The sequence below is a fragment of the Mesoplodon densirostris genome, chromosome 1 (assembly GCF_025265405.1).
Source record: "Mesoplodon densirostris isolate mMesDen1 chromosome 1, mMesDen1 primary haplotype, whole genome shotgun sequence".
Classification (NCBI taxonomy): Eukaryota; Metazoa; Chordata; class Mammalia; order Artiodactyla; family Ziphiidae; genus Mesoplodon; species Mesoplodon densirostris.
The window spans coordinates 223,606,002-223,621,963 of NC_082661.1; the positions used below are offsets into that span (position 1 = coordinate 223,606,002).

The following is a 15,962-nucleotide window of genomic DNA, read 5'->3' on the forward strand; positions in this document are numbered from 1 at the left end:
CTTTACAACCTAGCAATATAAAGGTATATATCTTGACCAATGATAGAGGTCAAAATGCAATATTAATTACCCAATGAGGCAGACAATAATTGCTCTAGTTCTTATAAAGATCAAGTTTGCTATGAAGTAAACAAAAAGTTTTTGAACTTCAATGTTGTGAAATTTATTTTACATACCGCATGTGGATACAAATAGCAAGGAAGGAAACAAATTTCTCAGAAATGCATGGTTACCGGAAGTCATTTCAAAAGAAGGAAGCTTGGCAAAAAGATTTTGAGATCTGAACAATTTCATATGTGGACTTAAGAATGGGAAGGAATAGTCCCCTTAAAAATCATTTTAGGGCCTCCCTGGTGGCGCAGTGGTTGAGAGTCCGCCTGCCGATGCAGGGGATACGGGTTCGTGCCCCGGTCTGGGGGGATCCCATATGCCGCGGAGCGGCTGGGCCCGTGAGCCATGGCCGCTGGGCCTGCGCATCCGGAGCCTGTGCTCCGCAACGGGAGAGGCCACAACAGTGAGAGGCCCGCGTACCGCAAAAAGAAAAAAAAAAAAAAAAAAAAAAAATCATTTTAGTTTGGAATTTGTGATTTCTTCTAAGAAATCCTGAAAGTTTCTTTTACATTAAAGATTAAGAGGTTAAGTGCTGCATACCATGTCTCATTACATCACTGACAAGAAATTAACTTCCTGTTTAGTTATAATTATGAGACAAGTATGCCTGTTCATTCAGACAAGGTACAAAGAATAGCTTGAATGAATAACACTGTAATTTTCTTTCTTTAGATCACCATTAAAAATAAGTCACTTCAGATTACTCAAAGCTGTTCTTTTGTAAGCAGTATCTCTAAATGGGCAAAGACACAGAGTCAAATTTAGTTCCTAAGCTTTGATCCATGAAAGCAAATAAGGCATTTTATAGATATGAAAAACAAAACTTAACAGCAGTCCAGTCGTTGAAGACATTCAATTATACATTAGCCAGGAAACTGTTGACAAGGCTAGGATTAATGTGAGGTATTCCATCCTGAAAATGAACAAGTAACCAAAAGGTAGTGAATCACAACTAAGACCCAAAAGGTTAAATACAACAAATTTAACTAAGAAAAGCTGGTTGGAGGTCTGTGAATGATACAACATTATGTTCAAAATATAGTTGGGAGATAAAAATCCGATGTTTAGGCAAAGTATAAAATACTCATTTGAACTTTTCCCCTCCCCACGTAACAGGACCGAGGGTAACATTTTGAGACTAAATCTCATCTAACAACATAGACTGGGAAATAATATACTCACTAAACATACCCATTTTTCATTACACTATACAATTTTGAAATAAGATCACTGTTATGGTAGCAAAACTAGATCAAGAGCACAAAATTTCCAATGAAATAAAAATCATTTAATTTCGTTAACACTAATTTGTCTTGGAAAGGGAACTAAAATAGTTATAAAATAAAAAACACACTATAACAATGAAAAAAATATATATAACTATATATATAATATCGTATAGGAAAGGTATTTAAATAAACCTATCTTTAATAATGGGTGAATCTGGGGCTTCCCTGGTGGCGCAGTGGTTGAGAGTCCGTCTGCCGATGCAGGGGACACGGGTTCGTGCCCCAGTCCGGGAAGATCCCACATGCCGCAGAGCGGCTGGGCCCATGAGCCACGGCCGCTGAGCCTGTGCTCCGCAACGGGAGAGGCCACAACAGTGAGAGGCCCGCGTTAACATCAAAAAAAAAAAAAAAAAAAAAAAGGTGAATCTGACATTGGAATAACGATTCCCCTTATTTTAAATAAATGCTTCCCTTACTTGATTTATAATTTTGAAAAGTTGTAGAGTGACAAATACCAATTTATGTGTTTACATGCTCATTTCCTTCATTCAAAGAAGACATCCTCGGGCCTCCCTGGTGGCGCAGTGGTTGAGAGTCCGCCTGCCGATGCAGGGGATACGGGTTCGTGCCCCGGTCTGGGAGGATCCCACGTGCCGCGGAGCGGCTGGGCCCGTGAGCCATGGCCGCTGGGCCTGCGCGTCCGGAGCCTGTGCTCCGCAACGGGGGAGGCCACGGCAGTGAGAGGCCCGCATACCGGAAAAAAAAAAAAAAAAAAAAAAAAGAAGAAGACATCCTCATGGGTAGTAACAGGCTTCCCTATATTTTGTCCCCTGAGACTAGACTACTGTGCCAAACAGTAAGACCTCAATAAGTATTGATTAAATGATTATCCCTTATGTCTGAGGTTCTTAACCAGAGGGAGGCTTCAGAATCACCTAGGGGACATTTCAATATTATGCCTGTTCCCAGGGAAATGATTCAGTAAGTCTAGCAAGACCTCATGTACCTATATTCTTTTAAAAGCTGTTAAACATTGATATATAAATGTAACCCATGTCAAAACCCACATGCACCAAATCTAGTAGAATGCAAAAGCTAATCTAGGATTTGAGAATTCAATCTGATACATTTTAATCTCAATACTAGGAATTTGGTGTCTTCTTTAATAAAGAGATTATAGTGAAATGCTTTGGAAAATCCTCAAGAATTGACTTATCTTAGATAACAAAGGACACCTGAACGCAAGAGTTAACATACAATATGATGATAGAGATATCCAGTGATAGTTTTTCCCCAGTGCTACCAAGAGTATTCAACTTTCCACTTGTATGATAACTACTAGAATTAACATTGATGGTGATGAGACCAAAGCATAGTGTCAACGTCACCCTTATTCAAATAAAAAACTGAGGTCATTACATGATCAGCATTTCTCAGTCAACAAACGCCCTACAAACTAAGTTAGCTGGCTAAAGACAAGCCTTGAGACATGATGCATACAGCCTATAGGCTCACTGGAAAGAAGTTTATGATGCCCCTAGTGATTAGTCAGCACATAGTAGTTCCCTTAGTCCGTGAAGATACTAACCGAAAATACACTCCTACTTTCAAAACTTATGTTAGCTAAAATCTAAACTCACAAATTAGCTATAACCTAAGAATAAAGTTCAATCCCAATTATTTAAATGTGAAGTGGGAGGAGAGAGCTTATTTCAGGAAGCAAGATTAAATTTAGGAATTGAAATTGTTCAAAATAGCAGACAGCATGAAGTATAAGAGCTTGAGTTCTTGAGGTAGACTATCGGATTTGAATCTCAGTCCCTTACCAGCCATCTGACCAGAGACAAGTAACTCACTCTATACCTGTTTCCTCACATATAAAATGGAATGGTAAGAGCATCCATCTCATATGGTTGTTGTGAGAATTAAATAAGTAGATACTCATGAAGGGCTTAGAAACAGTGTTCAATACAGAGCAGATGCTAAGTCTAGCTGTTAGGAGAATGATGCATACAAAAGAAAACTTTAAAAATACCAAAACCCGGGCCTCCCTGGTGGCGCAGTGGTTGAGAGTCCGCCTGCCGATGCAGGGGATACGGGTTCGTGCCCCGGTCTGGGAGGATCCCATATGCCGCGGAGCGGCTGGGCCCGTGAGCCATGGCCGCTGGGCCTGCGCGTCCGGAGCCTGTGCTCCGCAACGGGAGAGGCCACAACAGTGAGAGGCCCGCATACCGCAAAAAGAAAAAAAAAAACCAAAACCCTAAAAAGATGACATGACAATGTAGTGGTTAAGAGCACACACTGCAGAGCCCAAATTGCCTAGGTCCTAATCCCAACCCTGCCATGATATGAGGACCCTTCTTTTTTTTAAACCTCTCTGTGCCTTAGGTTTCTAATTTTAGAATGGAGATAATAATTATACCTACTTCCTTGGGGTGTCATAAGAGTTAATACAAGTGCTTCTAACAGTTCTGACACACTGCAAACACTCAAGGCATGAGCTATTCTTTCAGGCTTGGTTCATATTACATTTCACGTAAAGTTCTCTTTAAACTTCCCTCAAATACATGCACTATGGTCATTCTGTTTGATGAGAGTAGTAAAACTGCCTCTGGCTCCCAAACACCACCAACCAACTAGGGAGTTCACATATTTTATTCTTGTTGACAGCCTTATAAGACCACAGCTTGTCCAAATAAAGAATACAAGGGGGGAAAAAAAAAAGAATAGGGCTGTTTGATAAGGCTGCTTGGTCTAAGAAATATTCAAAAAAACTACAACATAAGCTTTAGAAAGAAAACAAATTTAGAAGCTTAATCAAATGAACTGCTACTGATTAAAAATATTCCAACAATAAGCATGCCAATAAAATGATCAGTGAGGAATACAGATATATCTTAACATTTAAAATCTGGGGGGCTGCAGACAAGAATAAATTAAAAATAAAAGAGCAGTGCCTAAAATACAGAGCATTTCCCATCAGAGTTGTCCACTTGCTAAAACTGTTTGAATCTGGGACTTTTTTTTTTTTAAAGTTTGACCATGTGATTCTGACAGTGACAGCTGAAGACCAAACCACATGCACAACTAAACTTTTCTACAGGTTGAATCAAAAATGTCCCACATCAACACTGTTTTTTTCCAGTTTGGAAAGTGTTAGGTCAAGTTTCTGTATTACACAGATCTTCAAAGTATTTACAAAAGGAGACAATCTGGTATTGATGAAGAGTACTAGACTCCAAAAGTTCTTTAATAAAAGCTCTTGAAAATTAAAGTTGCAGTAATAAATTGAGTGCCTTGTGCTAGGGGCCTGTTCAAAGCCACACATTAACTTATTTAATCCTTAAAAAAAATCTTGGACTCTAAAATTTGTTTTGCTCACTGCTGCAGCCCTAGTGTCTAGAATAGTGCCTGGTACACAGGAAACACTCCATTATTTATAGCTCATACACAACGCATATTCATTTTATAGGGGCACACGGGTAACTCTGCCCAGCACTCTCAGTGGAGCCTTTCTGCTCCCAAGTCCGCACTCCTAACCGCTATACTGCCTCTAGAGCTTTTACATCATTAAAGTGGTGTCACAGCAGCTGGGTGTCACCTGTAAAAGAGAAAAAACCAATGAGACCTTCCTTTCAAGTGTTCTGTTCCACGTGCGTAAAAGTCTATGGATTTGAAATTATTCCACATCTTAGTGGCCCGAATGAATTCCTATAGATAAAAGGTTTTGATTTGTACTGAATACTATGTTCAACTATATTGCAAAATATAACTATGCTTCTCCAGTGTGTTGCTGGCCTTCAAAGTGGTCATAGAAAGAGATGTTTAATAATCCTTTGTACATTAAGCCTTAACTCCTAAACTCCTCTCTTTTTCCATGGTCTCAAAAATACAAAGACTTAAGTTTGTATTTCACATAAGCCCACAGAGACAATGCAATGATGGCCTAAATCAAAATTTACCATTTCAACATCAATACTTTGAATCTAAACTTTCATCATTCATAAGATACCAGTTTTGCCAAATAAGTTCCAAAGTCACACGTTAAATAAATGTAAAATTAAGCAGCATCAGGCCTATTTTTAGTAAAGCCAAGTCCTTGCCATTCCGTCCATGTAAACGCTGTTTAAAAAGCAACCTATCAAAACCAAAGTTTGTAATCCACAACCTCCTGTTTCCTAGTTTTAGTAAGGCTGAATTTATTCCATGGCATTTTTTTCAAGTTAGCTGTAAATACTCCACCCTCCTCGATTGTGCAAGAACCAAACACATCACACACAAGTTACAAAAAAGGGAAATACAGTCTGAGAGTCTGAATATAGATAAGTCTTGAGCAGGAGATCTTAGGGCAGTGTACAACGTGATGTAAAAGTTAACATTTAACAAAGAATATTATTTCATATTATTACGAAAGGAGATGCCGGAAAGAGCCTGAACCACTTAAAGCAGCCGCCATCTTAAAATGCGGGATAGAAGTTAGAGCAAGAAAATGAGACTAAATCACCGGAGGTGGAGGTTCCGCTCCCCACCCGAGCCTCGAAAAATCCTATTTTTTCCAACATGGATCCACAGTGTACCATCAAACCTCGCTTTAAATAGCTTAACCATTTCCCCGGAGGCTGCTATGAAACGGACTGAGGCAGACATAGGTACACCTACCCTCCTCTCGCTGCCACCACACTCTCCCCCCCTCCCCCGCCAAAGCAAAACGGAGCTTCCAGAAGGGCTTTCCATCAGTTCCCGGGGCGCCTCTGATGAACAGTTTCGGGTGAAACGTCGCAACTACAAAACACAGAAAGCGGCAACACTGTGTCAGCCCACCTCCTCCCAGCCCCACTTGACTCCTGTGCAAGCTGCCCAGAGTCGAGCAGCTTCTGGCCAGGCCCATTCACTACTCTTCAGCTGGTGAGACTTCTACCCCGACCCCTTAAATCACGTTCGGGACCCGCCACATTTCTTAGGTCTTCTCTCCTCTGAGCTTCCCCCGTCTCTTCTTCCAGAAGGCCCAGAGCCTTGATCTTACAACTAAAATAAGTTTCCAAACCCCGAGAATAGGAAGCGCCGTGACATTTGCGGGAGCGTCTCCCGGCAATTCCGAAGAGGGACTGAACTCTTCTTCTCGAAGAATCGAGGCGCCTGCAATCACCACTCTCCCTCATCTCTAATTTGCACCGATTCCATTGAAACACGCTCAAGATAACACCTCACTTGCCGCAAGTGTTCTGTTCCCGAGTTTTCCCCCTCGTTTCTTCTTAAAGTACAGCCGCGTTCCCCATCCCCCAATGGACGAAGTGACCCAAGGAGGAGTCTTTCCGAAATTATAGCCCCCCCCCCAATGCCAAGGCTCTCCCTCCGACTGGGCCTTCCTTTCCTCTCACGCCCCCATTCCCTCCGCCCCAAGGGTTACCTTATTAATCCGTTTCAGAGCCATAGTCTGTGCTTTTCGTCTGGCTCCTCAGTATCTCGGTGTGTGTTCAAAGTTCCGGCCAAAACTCTTGATTATCCCGGCGGCTGGGAAGGATTGTCTCTTGGTCTCACACCGGCTCTGCCAGACACAGGCGCCTTTTGCAAAAACGGAGCAGATCAGCACTCGCACAGGCCCCGCAGAGACCCTGACGAGTCCAAGTCCCTCAAAACCGGTCGCGATCCGGGGTGGGTGGGGCGGCAGAGCCACCGACAGCCTCTATGCCGAGCTTCGGCCCGAAGAGGGGGCGAGGGTGCCGGGAAGAGCGGAGGGGTGGCTCCAACTGTGACTTCCCGGCCTCTCGAAAGGAAGAGACCCGGGTGGGAAAGGAAGAGGCGTAGGAGAAAGGGGTGGGTGCGGGGCAGGGTCCGGGGCCCAGCAGAGGAGGAGCCGGGGCCTAGTCGGCGCTACGCCGGCGTCACTAGGGCAAAGAAAGGCAAGGGGGGAGGGGAGAACAGGAGACTCCGGACTGACGCCCGGCTTCTTTCGGCCGCTGCTCAAAAGTGCGGACGGGGAGGGGAAGGAAATAAATCAGAGGCTGGATGTGTACCGCTGTCCCCGCAGCTAAAGCTATGCTGTGTCGCCCCTGACGCCACCATACACTCCGCCTTCCAGCGCGCTCCCGCGCGCGCCCGCCCGCCCAGCCACCGCCACCACGCGCCCGAGCTGCCCCTGAGGCTCCGGCTTAGGTGCGAGGACGCGCCCATTCCCCCTCCCCCTTAAACGGGAGAGGCCCCGGCGTCCTCAGCCTTCCTACCCTACCCCACCCAACAGGCTGGTCACTCAAGCCACCGAGGGCCTGTATTTCCCTCCTTACCCGGCCGGCCACTGGGCCGGCCTCCCTTCCCTTCCCCTAGCCGTCCACACCCACGCGTACAGAGGGGCCGGGGCCTCCCTCAAGCTGCGGCCTCGGCCTCCTCCCCGCGCGGCAGCTGGTGCCTCCCCGGCCCTACGGGGCTCACGCGCACGACACAGCCACAAGATGTCCGCTCTGACGGAACTACTGCCAGCTGCCACGCTCCGCCCCTCCCCCCTCCTCCTGCCTCTTCACCGCCGCGTATCAGTCCGCCAACGCCGCCGTCGTGAGCGCGGCACGAATCTAAGGGCGAAAGAGGACGGTTTGTTCCCCACGTCCTGGGCCGAGCGTATCTGTGCCAACCCCCTTCTCGTTCTTTTCGGAACAGCACCTTCTTACTAAACAGATCGAAGGTTGGACTGGGAGGGCGGGGGCCGGAGGCGGGTCATGGGCTGGGGGGAAGGGTAGACGAGCGGCGGAAACCCTTAGACTCAGAGAAGCATCGAGAACCGGAAGGAGACCATGGGAGGAAGGTAATAGAAGCGGCAGCTGCGCGGTCGAGCCCCACGCCCCTCCCGACAGCGTCCCCCAATTTCCTCACTTGGTATTGAGGAGGCGAATCTCGCGAGAATCTCGTGGCTGTCTAACAGGAGCTGTAGCGCTGCAATGACTTAAGGGCAGTTTTGTGCCCTCTTCCTGATAGGGGCCCGCCCCCAAATCCACAAATTCTCGCGAGATGCAATGGGGCACCGGATCGACCTGGGGCGGGCCGTGGCCGGGAAGCACCGCCCCTGAATGCTTATATTGGTGGGAGGGAGAGGAAATGGAGTTACCCGCACTGGTAAGAGTGCGAGCCGACACATCCCTCTGTCAGGCGCTCAGGCAGGAATGTGCTGTGGGAGGTACTATGGGTTAATTACTGGATACCTTTAGTCTACGTTGACTCGGGCTTTTGAAGTTTCCGGTGCAGCAGGTGAGCGATATTGGCTCGCCTGCCGGCCTGGGCTGGTTAACCTGTGGGAGGAGTCGCCCCTCAAAATGGGAACAGTTATTTCAAATAGAACCGGGCAGGCAGCTGATCAGCGCTCCCACGTGCGGAATCCTAGTGCTATTCTGACCCTAGGGTCTGGAGGATCAGCCCTGAGAAGAGAGTGTCCATTGACCAGACCCCAGAATTAGAGCAGCCTAGAAATCAAGCTCAACTGTAAATTGATTAAGAGAGTGGGTAGGGAGATTGGGACGGGCTGTTTACTTGCCTCTGTAATCAGCGATCACCATCCCTAAAGTTTAGGTATGGGAATAGGCTTAATACCTTTTTCTTGTGTTGCTGTGTTTCAATCCCTAGAGCCAGAAAGTTGCAAAACTCATTCAAGAAATAAGAGTTTGGGGTCCGAAAAACTCAGTACTTACTGAAATATCCAGGGGGAGAAATACAGGGTTTTATTCTGCCGGTGAAAAGGATGGAGAGGTGATTTTGCTTTCTGGTATACCATACTTAGGGCACAGGGTAGTAAGATTAATTTTATAGGGAATTGAAAAGTAAGAACTGACCTGCTTATGGTTTTCTAACGTTCCTTAATGACCCCACTTAAGAGAGTGGAGATCTTTAAGAATTAAATGGAAATATAAATTTGTTTTTTTAAATATACTTGACTTTTAAAAAGGGAAAGCAGGAAGCTATTTCCTCCTACTATAAAGTATTACTTAATAAAAACTTTTTAAGTCTGGGGTAAATTTGTATTATTCAAGTGACCATAACAGCATCACTAGAGCCATTAGTGAAACAGTGCTTCTCCAACTAGTATCTTGGAATCACCTAGGACTTGTTTGAAATGTTGGTTTTGATTTAGTAGGCCAGGGGTGGAGCCTGAGATTCTGTAATTCTAACAAGATACAGATTACTCAGAGGACCACCCCGTGAGTACCAGAGCACCGAAGTGCTCACCTCATGGCCTGCTGGACGCCTCTGCCCCTCCTTTTTTTCCTGAATAAGCTTCCTTTTGTTCTCTCTTTTAACCAGTCTAATACAGTAGAAGCACAGGATTAGACAATTGGAGTGAAAGAAGAAATGCAGGTTTGAGTTCTTGTTCCATTGCTTCCTATTTGTATGACATTGGTGTGGTTACCTAGTTTCTTCAACACTAAAGTAGGTATAATAATAGCTGTCCTTTCTCAGGGTTATCATACGCTTCAAATGTCATAATGCATGTAAAAGGGCACTGTAGACTACAATGCTGTATAAATGTAAGTTATTAGTCGGTCAAACATTAGCTGGCCATAGTGTGAAACAAATCTATAAGAATAATAATATATATAAGTAATATTTATGGAACATTTATAATGTACCAGGTACAGTGCTTATTAACCTCTTTTCACAAATAAATTGATGCACAGAGAGATTAAGTTACTGTCCCAAGGTCACAAAGCTGGTAAATAGCAGAAGTAGAATTTGAACCCATGCAGTTAATGTCAGAGTATTTATTGAATGGAGTATTTATTGTCTCAATTTAGAAAGTGGGAGGGTAGGATGTTTTAGATTTCTACTTTCAATGCTATCCGAAGCTAATTTTATTTGACTTATTTCTCCCTCTATTTGTTTTGCTCTTTCAAAAGCCAAGCACAAGAATGGTAGGAAACATTCCTACCTTCTCAGAGGGAACTCACAAAATCCAGGAGGTCCATGAAGAAAAGCCCTAGAGAAGCTAATTTGTACTACCCTAATCTAAACAAACTTTGGTATGAAAATATAATGGACCACATCAATGCTCTGAATTAACAGAGCACAGAAGAGTGAGACAAATTTGAGGTCAGCGTTCTTAACTGTTTTTGAGCCACAAACCACATTAGCAGTCTGGTGAAGCCATGGACTCTTCTCAGAATTATGCTTTTAAATGTATAAAATAAAATTCATAGCATTACAAAAGAAAAAAATTTTGAAACAAGCTCAAAATATTCAAGAAAAACAAACTTTTGATATAGGAATATATGGGCTTTATTAACACTGTAAGATCTAGTGTTGGGTCTAATAAAGACCAAATTTTTGAAATAATGATGAACATAAAATTTCCAGAGTTTGCAACAGTTGTAATGTGATATAAAGGATCTGTGATTCCTATTGGAGATACAGATGTAGGTGCAGCTGTTTGGTGCTTTCAGTCATAATTGAAGGAAATGCTAATTTTCAGTTAGAGATTAGTAAAAATAAAGATGTAATTTTTTTTTCCCATTCAATTTCACATCCCCCCCCTGAATTCTATTCATGGACTTAATGTTAAAAAACCTTAGGTGGAATCAATTAGGCATATTACTGTTGGTAAGCTTTGAAGGGATTGTGACATTTTAACATGGAAATATAATTGATATTCATAATAATAGTGATTTATTAAGAAAAAGTTTACCACTAGTATACTCTTGTTAAGAAGGCATGGAAGTGTGTAATAGGGTAGGAAATAAATTTATCCCATTTGTTGCTTTCTTTTTTTTTTTTTTTTTTTGGATACCTATAAAGGTACCCTATAGAAAATTTACCTATCCAGAATGATTCATTTCCCAAGCATTCTGGATAACTTAGGTTTTACTGTATCACTCTTACTTATTTGTAAATGCCTTTACAAATAAGATATGGTGGAAGAATTACAAAATGAAAATAATAACCAAAGATAAAAGAAATTAAAATACTGTGTATTTAAAATTCTTAATAACAAGTGTTAATAATTGTTATTTGATGTACTGTGTGCTGGGCCCTTCAATCCCCATTACACAGATGAAACATTCAAGGTCATACAATTACTAAGTAGTACAGCCAGGATTTAAACCTAGGCAGTCTGACCTCAAAGCTCTCACTCTTTTTTTAAAATTGAAATATAGTTGAAAAGCTCTCACTCTTAACTACTAAGGTGTTTATTTTTTTTACCCTTCGACTGTTAGCCAACTTTAATTTGCCCACGAGTGTAACAAATACATATTCACTGCCTCAAAATATTTTCACCCAGTGTGTAAAAGGGATTTAAAAATTTTTTTATTGAAGTATAGTTGATTTACAATGTTGTGTTATAAAATGAATTTTCTAAATTCTTCCTTTGCTGTGGTATTGCTTATATCCAACACTACCTTTAAAATAAGTGGGCTATGGGCTTCCCTGGTGGCGCAGTGGTTGAGGGTCCGCCTGGCGATTCAGGGGACACGGGTTTGTGCCCCAGTCCGGGAAGATCCCACATGATCTTTTAGGCCCGTGAGCCATGGCCGCTGAGCCTGCGCGTCCGGAGCCTGTGCTCCGCAACGGGAGAGGCCACAACAGTGAGAGGCCCGCGTACCGCAAAAAAATAAAAATAAAAAAATAAGTGGTCTACCGGTTGGGGCTAGAAAATAGTTTGTTTTACAGAATTTTTGTTGTAATGGAATTTTGCTTAGAAGATGAAGAAATCCACTCATGCCTTTTCCTGCCCTACAAACATACTTTCATATCTGAAATTAAACATTTGTTTTATAATGGTGCTACTGTATTTTTTATATTGACCACTGTCAGGGTTGTATGGAAGAAATTATTGCATGTAAATAAATACTAATATATGAAGTTCTAGATTATGTATGCTTAATGGAGGCAAGTGATTATGAAATCCCAAATTCATTTTTATTTGGCACTGAAGTGAATTTATTGGTTGACTATGCTTTCTATTTGTTTGTATTTACACTAGCATACTTATATTTCTACTCAGTTTTGCTAAGGTTACAATTAAAACGACCATGGCCTAGAAGTATCTTGATGTTTTAAGAGGCAGTTTAGGATCAGCTCAAACTTTAAAACACTATTCACATATCTGGTATTATAGAGAACCCACTTTACAGTTGCATTTGACCTATTTGAATTACGATGATAGCAATGTCCCCATCTGAAAAAAAGAAAGGAAAATAATCATTTTTTTATATAGCAGTGTGCAGTATGCTAAAAAAGATTACGGTCTTATATATTGAAAGAAACATTTACATTCAGAAGTTAAAAAGCTGCAAAAATGTTGAAGAGATAGCTAAACCAATCCCTTCCTTCTTAATGAATATTATATTGAAGTCCTTCTAATTATGGTAGATCAGATTTTCTTGCATGAAGTGGCGTAAAACTGGAGAAGAATATAAAGAATGAAGAAAATTAGCATAAAAGTGGCAATGGAATAACTAATCCAAATTATGAAGTCCTAATATTATATGAATGCATCAGTGAAGCTACATTATTGTAATGTGAGTACAGGGGTTAATTAAAACATACTTGTGAATAAACATCGTTAGCGTAGACTAGTACATACACTTATGTTATTAATATTATGGCTATATTTTTAGATCTTTGTAACTTTGTCACCGAATTTTTTTTTCTTTTTGAAGTATAGTTGATTTACAGTGTTGTGTTTCTGGTGTACAGCAAAGTGATTCAGTTATACATCTATATACACACTCTTTTTCATTACGGTTTATTTCGGGATATTGAATATACTTCCCTGTGCTATACGGTAGGAACTTGTTCTTTTATCTATTTCATATATAGTAGTCTGTCTGCTAATCCCAAACTCCTAATTTATCCCTCCCCCACCACCTTTCCCCTTTGGTAACCATAAGTTTGTTTTCTGTGTCTGTGTTTCTGTTTTGTAAATAACTTCATTTGTGTCATATTTTAGATTCTACATATAAGTGATATCATATGGTATCTATCTTTCTCTTTCTGACTTACTTCATTTAGTATGATAATATCTGGGTCCATCCATGTTGCTGCAAATGGCATTATTTCATTCTTTTTAATGGCTGAGTAGTATTCCATTGTGTGTATATACCACATCTTCTTTATCCATTCATCTGTCGATGGACATTTAGGTTGCTTCCATGTATGGGCTATTGTAAATACTGCTGCTGTGAACACTGGGATGTATGTATCTTTTCGAATTATAGTTTTCCCTGGGTATATGCACAGTAGTGGGATTGCTGGATCATATGGCAGCTCTACTTTTAGATTTTTAAGGAACCTCCATACTGTTTTCCAGTGGCTGCACCAATTTACATTCCCACCAACAGTGTAGGAGGGTTCCCTTTTCTCCACACCCTCTCCAGCATTTGCTATTTGTAGACATTTTAATGATGGCCATTCTGACTTATGTTGTTACAGAATTTTATAACTTGCTAAGGACACTGGCTCTAACACAGTTTATGCCATTTTATTAATTTAATTAAATTATAAATGCTATGGTCCAGATTTAATATAAAACTATGAATATACAAAATGCATGTTTACAAATTCTACTTGGAATAGGAAATATGGAACCCAACTCAACCAAACGTTTTTCGTCTTATTTGCATAGAAGTCAAATTAGTTGGGCTTCCCTGGTGGTGCAGTGGTTGAGAGTCCACCTGCCGATGCAGGGAACACGGGTTCGTGCCCCGGTCTGGGAAGATCCCACATGTTGCAGAGCAGCTAGGCCCGTGAGCCATGGCCGCTGAGCCTGTGTGTCCGGAGCCTGTCCTCCACAATGGGAGAGGCCACAACAGTGAGAGGCCCGTGTACCTCAAAAAAAAAGAAAAAAAATCAAATTAGTCTTTATATCTTACCACTTCAGAAGTTCATTTTAATGATCAAGACAAGTGAGTGTGGTTTAGGAAACTACTTTATTTCATACTGAGAACATCATTTTGACCTTGAGGTGGTTTTTGGCACATAATGAACCACGCCCAAATGTTAAAGCTAAAAATAAATATGAGCATTTTCAATGTAAAAACGTGTATACATGAATGTTCAGAGTATTATTCATGATAGCCAAAAAGTAGAAACGACCTAAATGTCCATCAGCTAATAAATGGATAAATAAAATGTGGTATATCCATATGATGGAATAGTATTAGTTAATAAGAAAGAACAAAACACCGATACCGCTGCAACATGTATCTTGAAACTTGAAAATATTCTAAGTGAAGAAAGCCAGACACAAAAGGCCATGTACTGTATGATTCCATTCATATGAAATGACTAGTAGATTACTGGTTACCCGGGACTAGGGGCAGGGAAAATGGGGAGTGACTGCTAATGAGTATGTGGTCTTTTTGGGGGGAAGTTGATGAAATGTTCTTAAGTTAGATAAAGGTGTTGATTACACAACTCTGTGAATATTCTAAAATCCACTGAACTGTACACTTTAAAAGAGTGAATTCGATGGTATGTGAATTATCGCAATGTAGATTTTTTAAAAATAAATTTATTTATTTTATTTCATTTTTGGCTGCGTTGGGTCTTCGTTGCTGTGCGCGGGCGCCCTCCAGTTGCGGTGAGCGGGAGCCACGCCCTACCACGGTGCTCGGACGTCTCATGGCGGCGGCCCCGGCCCCCTCCCCCCTCCCCCCTCCCCGCCTCCCCGCCTCCCCGCTCCCCCCACCTCCCGGGCGCATGGGCTCAGTAGTTGTGGCACACGGGCCCAGCCGCTCCACGGCATGTGGGATCCTCCCGGACCAGGGGTCAAACCCCTGTCCCCTGCATTGGCAGGCGGACCCTCAACCACCGCGCCACCAGGGAAGCCCTAGATTTTAAAAAACTAATGAATTAGAATTAAAATGTGAGATCAGTCTGGAAACTTACTACTAAATATTTTCAATATTTCATACTTTTCTGGTTACTGATAAGATGGCATCCTTTCTTTTTTCATCCTTTTAAAATGTAAAAAACTTACAGCCAGCAAGATTTTTCCTTCAGTACAAACAACAATGTAATTTAGATTTGGTTTTAACATAATAATAAGTATTTGCTGTCAATTAGTCTTAAATTTGGAGATATTTTCATCAATGTTATTTGCTTTGTAAAACATAGTGATTAAAATTAATTTTAAACAGCATTATATTGGGACTTCCCTGGCAGTCCAGTGGTTAAGACTCCATGCTCCCAAAGCAGGGGACGAGGGTTCCATTCCCGGTTGGGGAACTAAGACCCCCCCGCATGCCATGTGGCTGGGCCAAAAAAAAAGCATTATAATTTACTGAAAATTAAAGTTCATGATTATGATCACAAATAGAATACATCTGATTTTGGCATACTCTAAAGATAGAAAAATTTCTTTAGAATTTCCAATAAAAATCAAGTAGTTTGAAAATTGGGGGTACATCATCTAGATAAGGAATTTGAGGGTTAGGTGCTGTCAAATGACAAAACTAAAACAATTTAGTAATGAGTTTGATGTCCTTTATTCAAGGGGAGACAATCTGTGGATTGAGGTTGTACAGTGTCTCATAATCAGTGCAACACTCTTTGCCTTCCCCAGAAATTTTGGGCAAGCGTGAGTTTTATAAAGCCTTAGAAGCTTCAATGCCAAAACAGGGCATGACTGCCTAGGAGGTCGGGGAT

The 15,962-nt window shown here is 41.8% G+C and overlaps 1 protein-coding gene across 5 annotated transcripts in view; it reads right to left on the reverse strand.

Moving 5' to 3' along the window:
• Positions 1-8,302, reverse strand: part of UBE2D3 (ubiquitin conjugating enzyme E2 D3) — a 30,486-nt gene extending 22,184 nt beyond the window's left edge. For 2 of the 5 annotated variants that reach the window (XM_060115583.1, XM_060115546.1), the window contains exons 1-2: positions 7,682-7,824; positions 6,748-6,902 (exon numbers count right to left, since the gene is read on the reverse strand). In XM_060115583.1, the coding sequence (XP_059971566.1) occupies positions 6,748-6,771 (24 nt within the window). In that variant the 5' untranslated portion in view covers positions 6,772-6,902; positions 7,682-7,824. The other 3 variants (XM_060115554.1, XM_060115564.1, XM_060115573.1) reach the window with 3 other exon arrangements.
• Between the last annotated feature and the right edge of the window lie 7,660 nt (positions 8,303-15,962).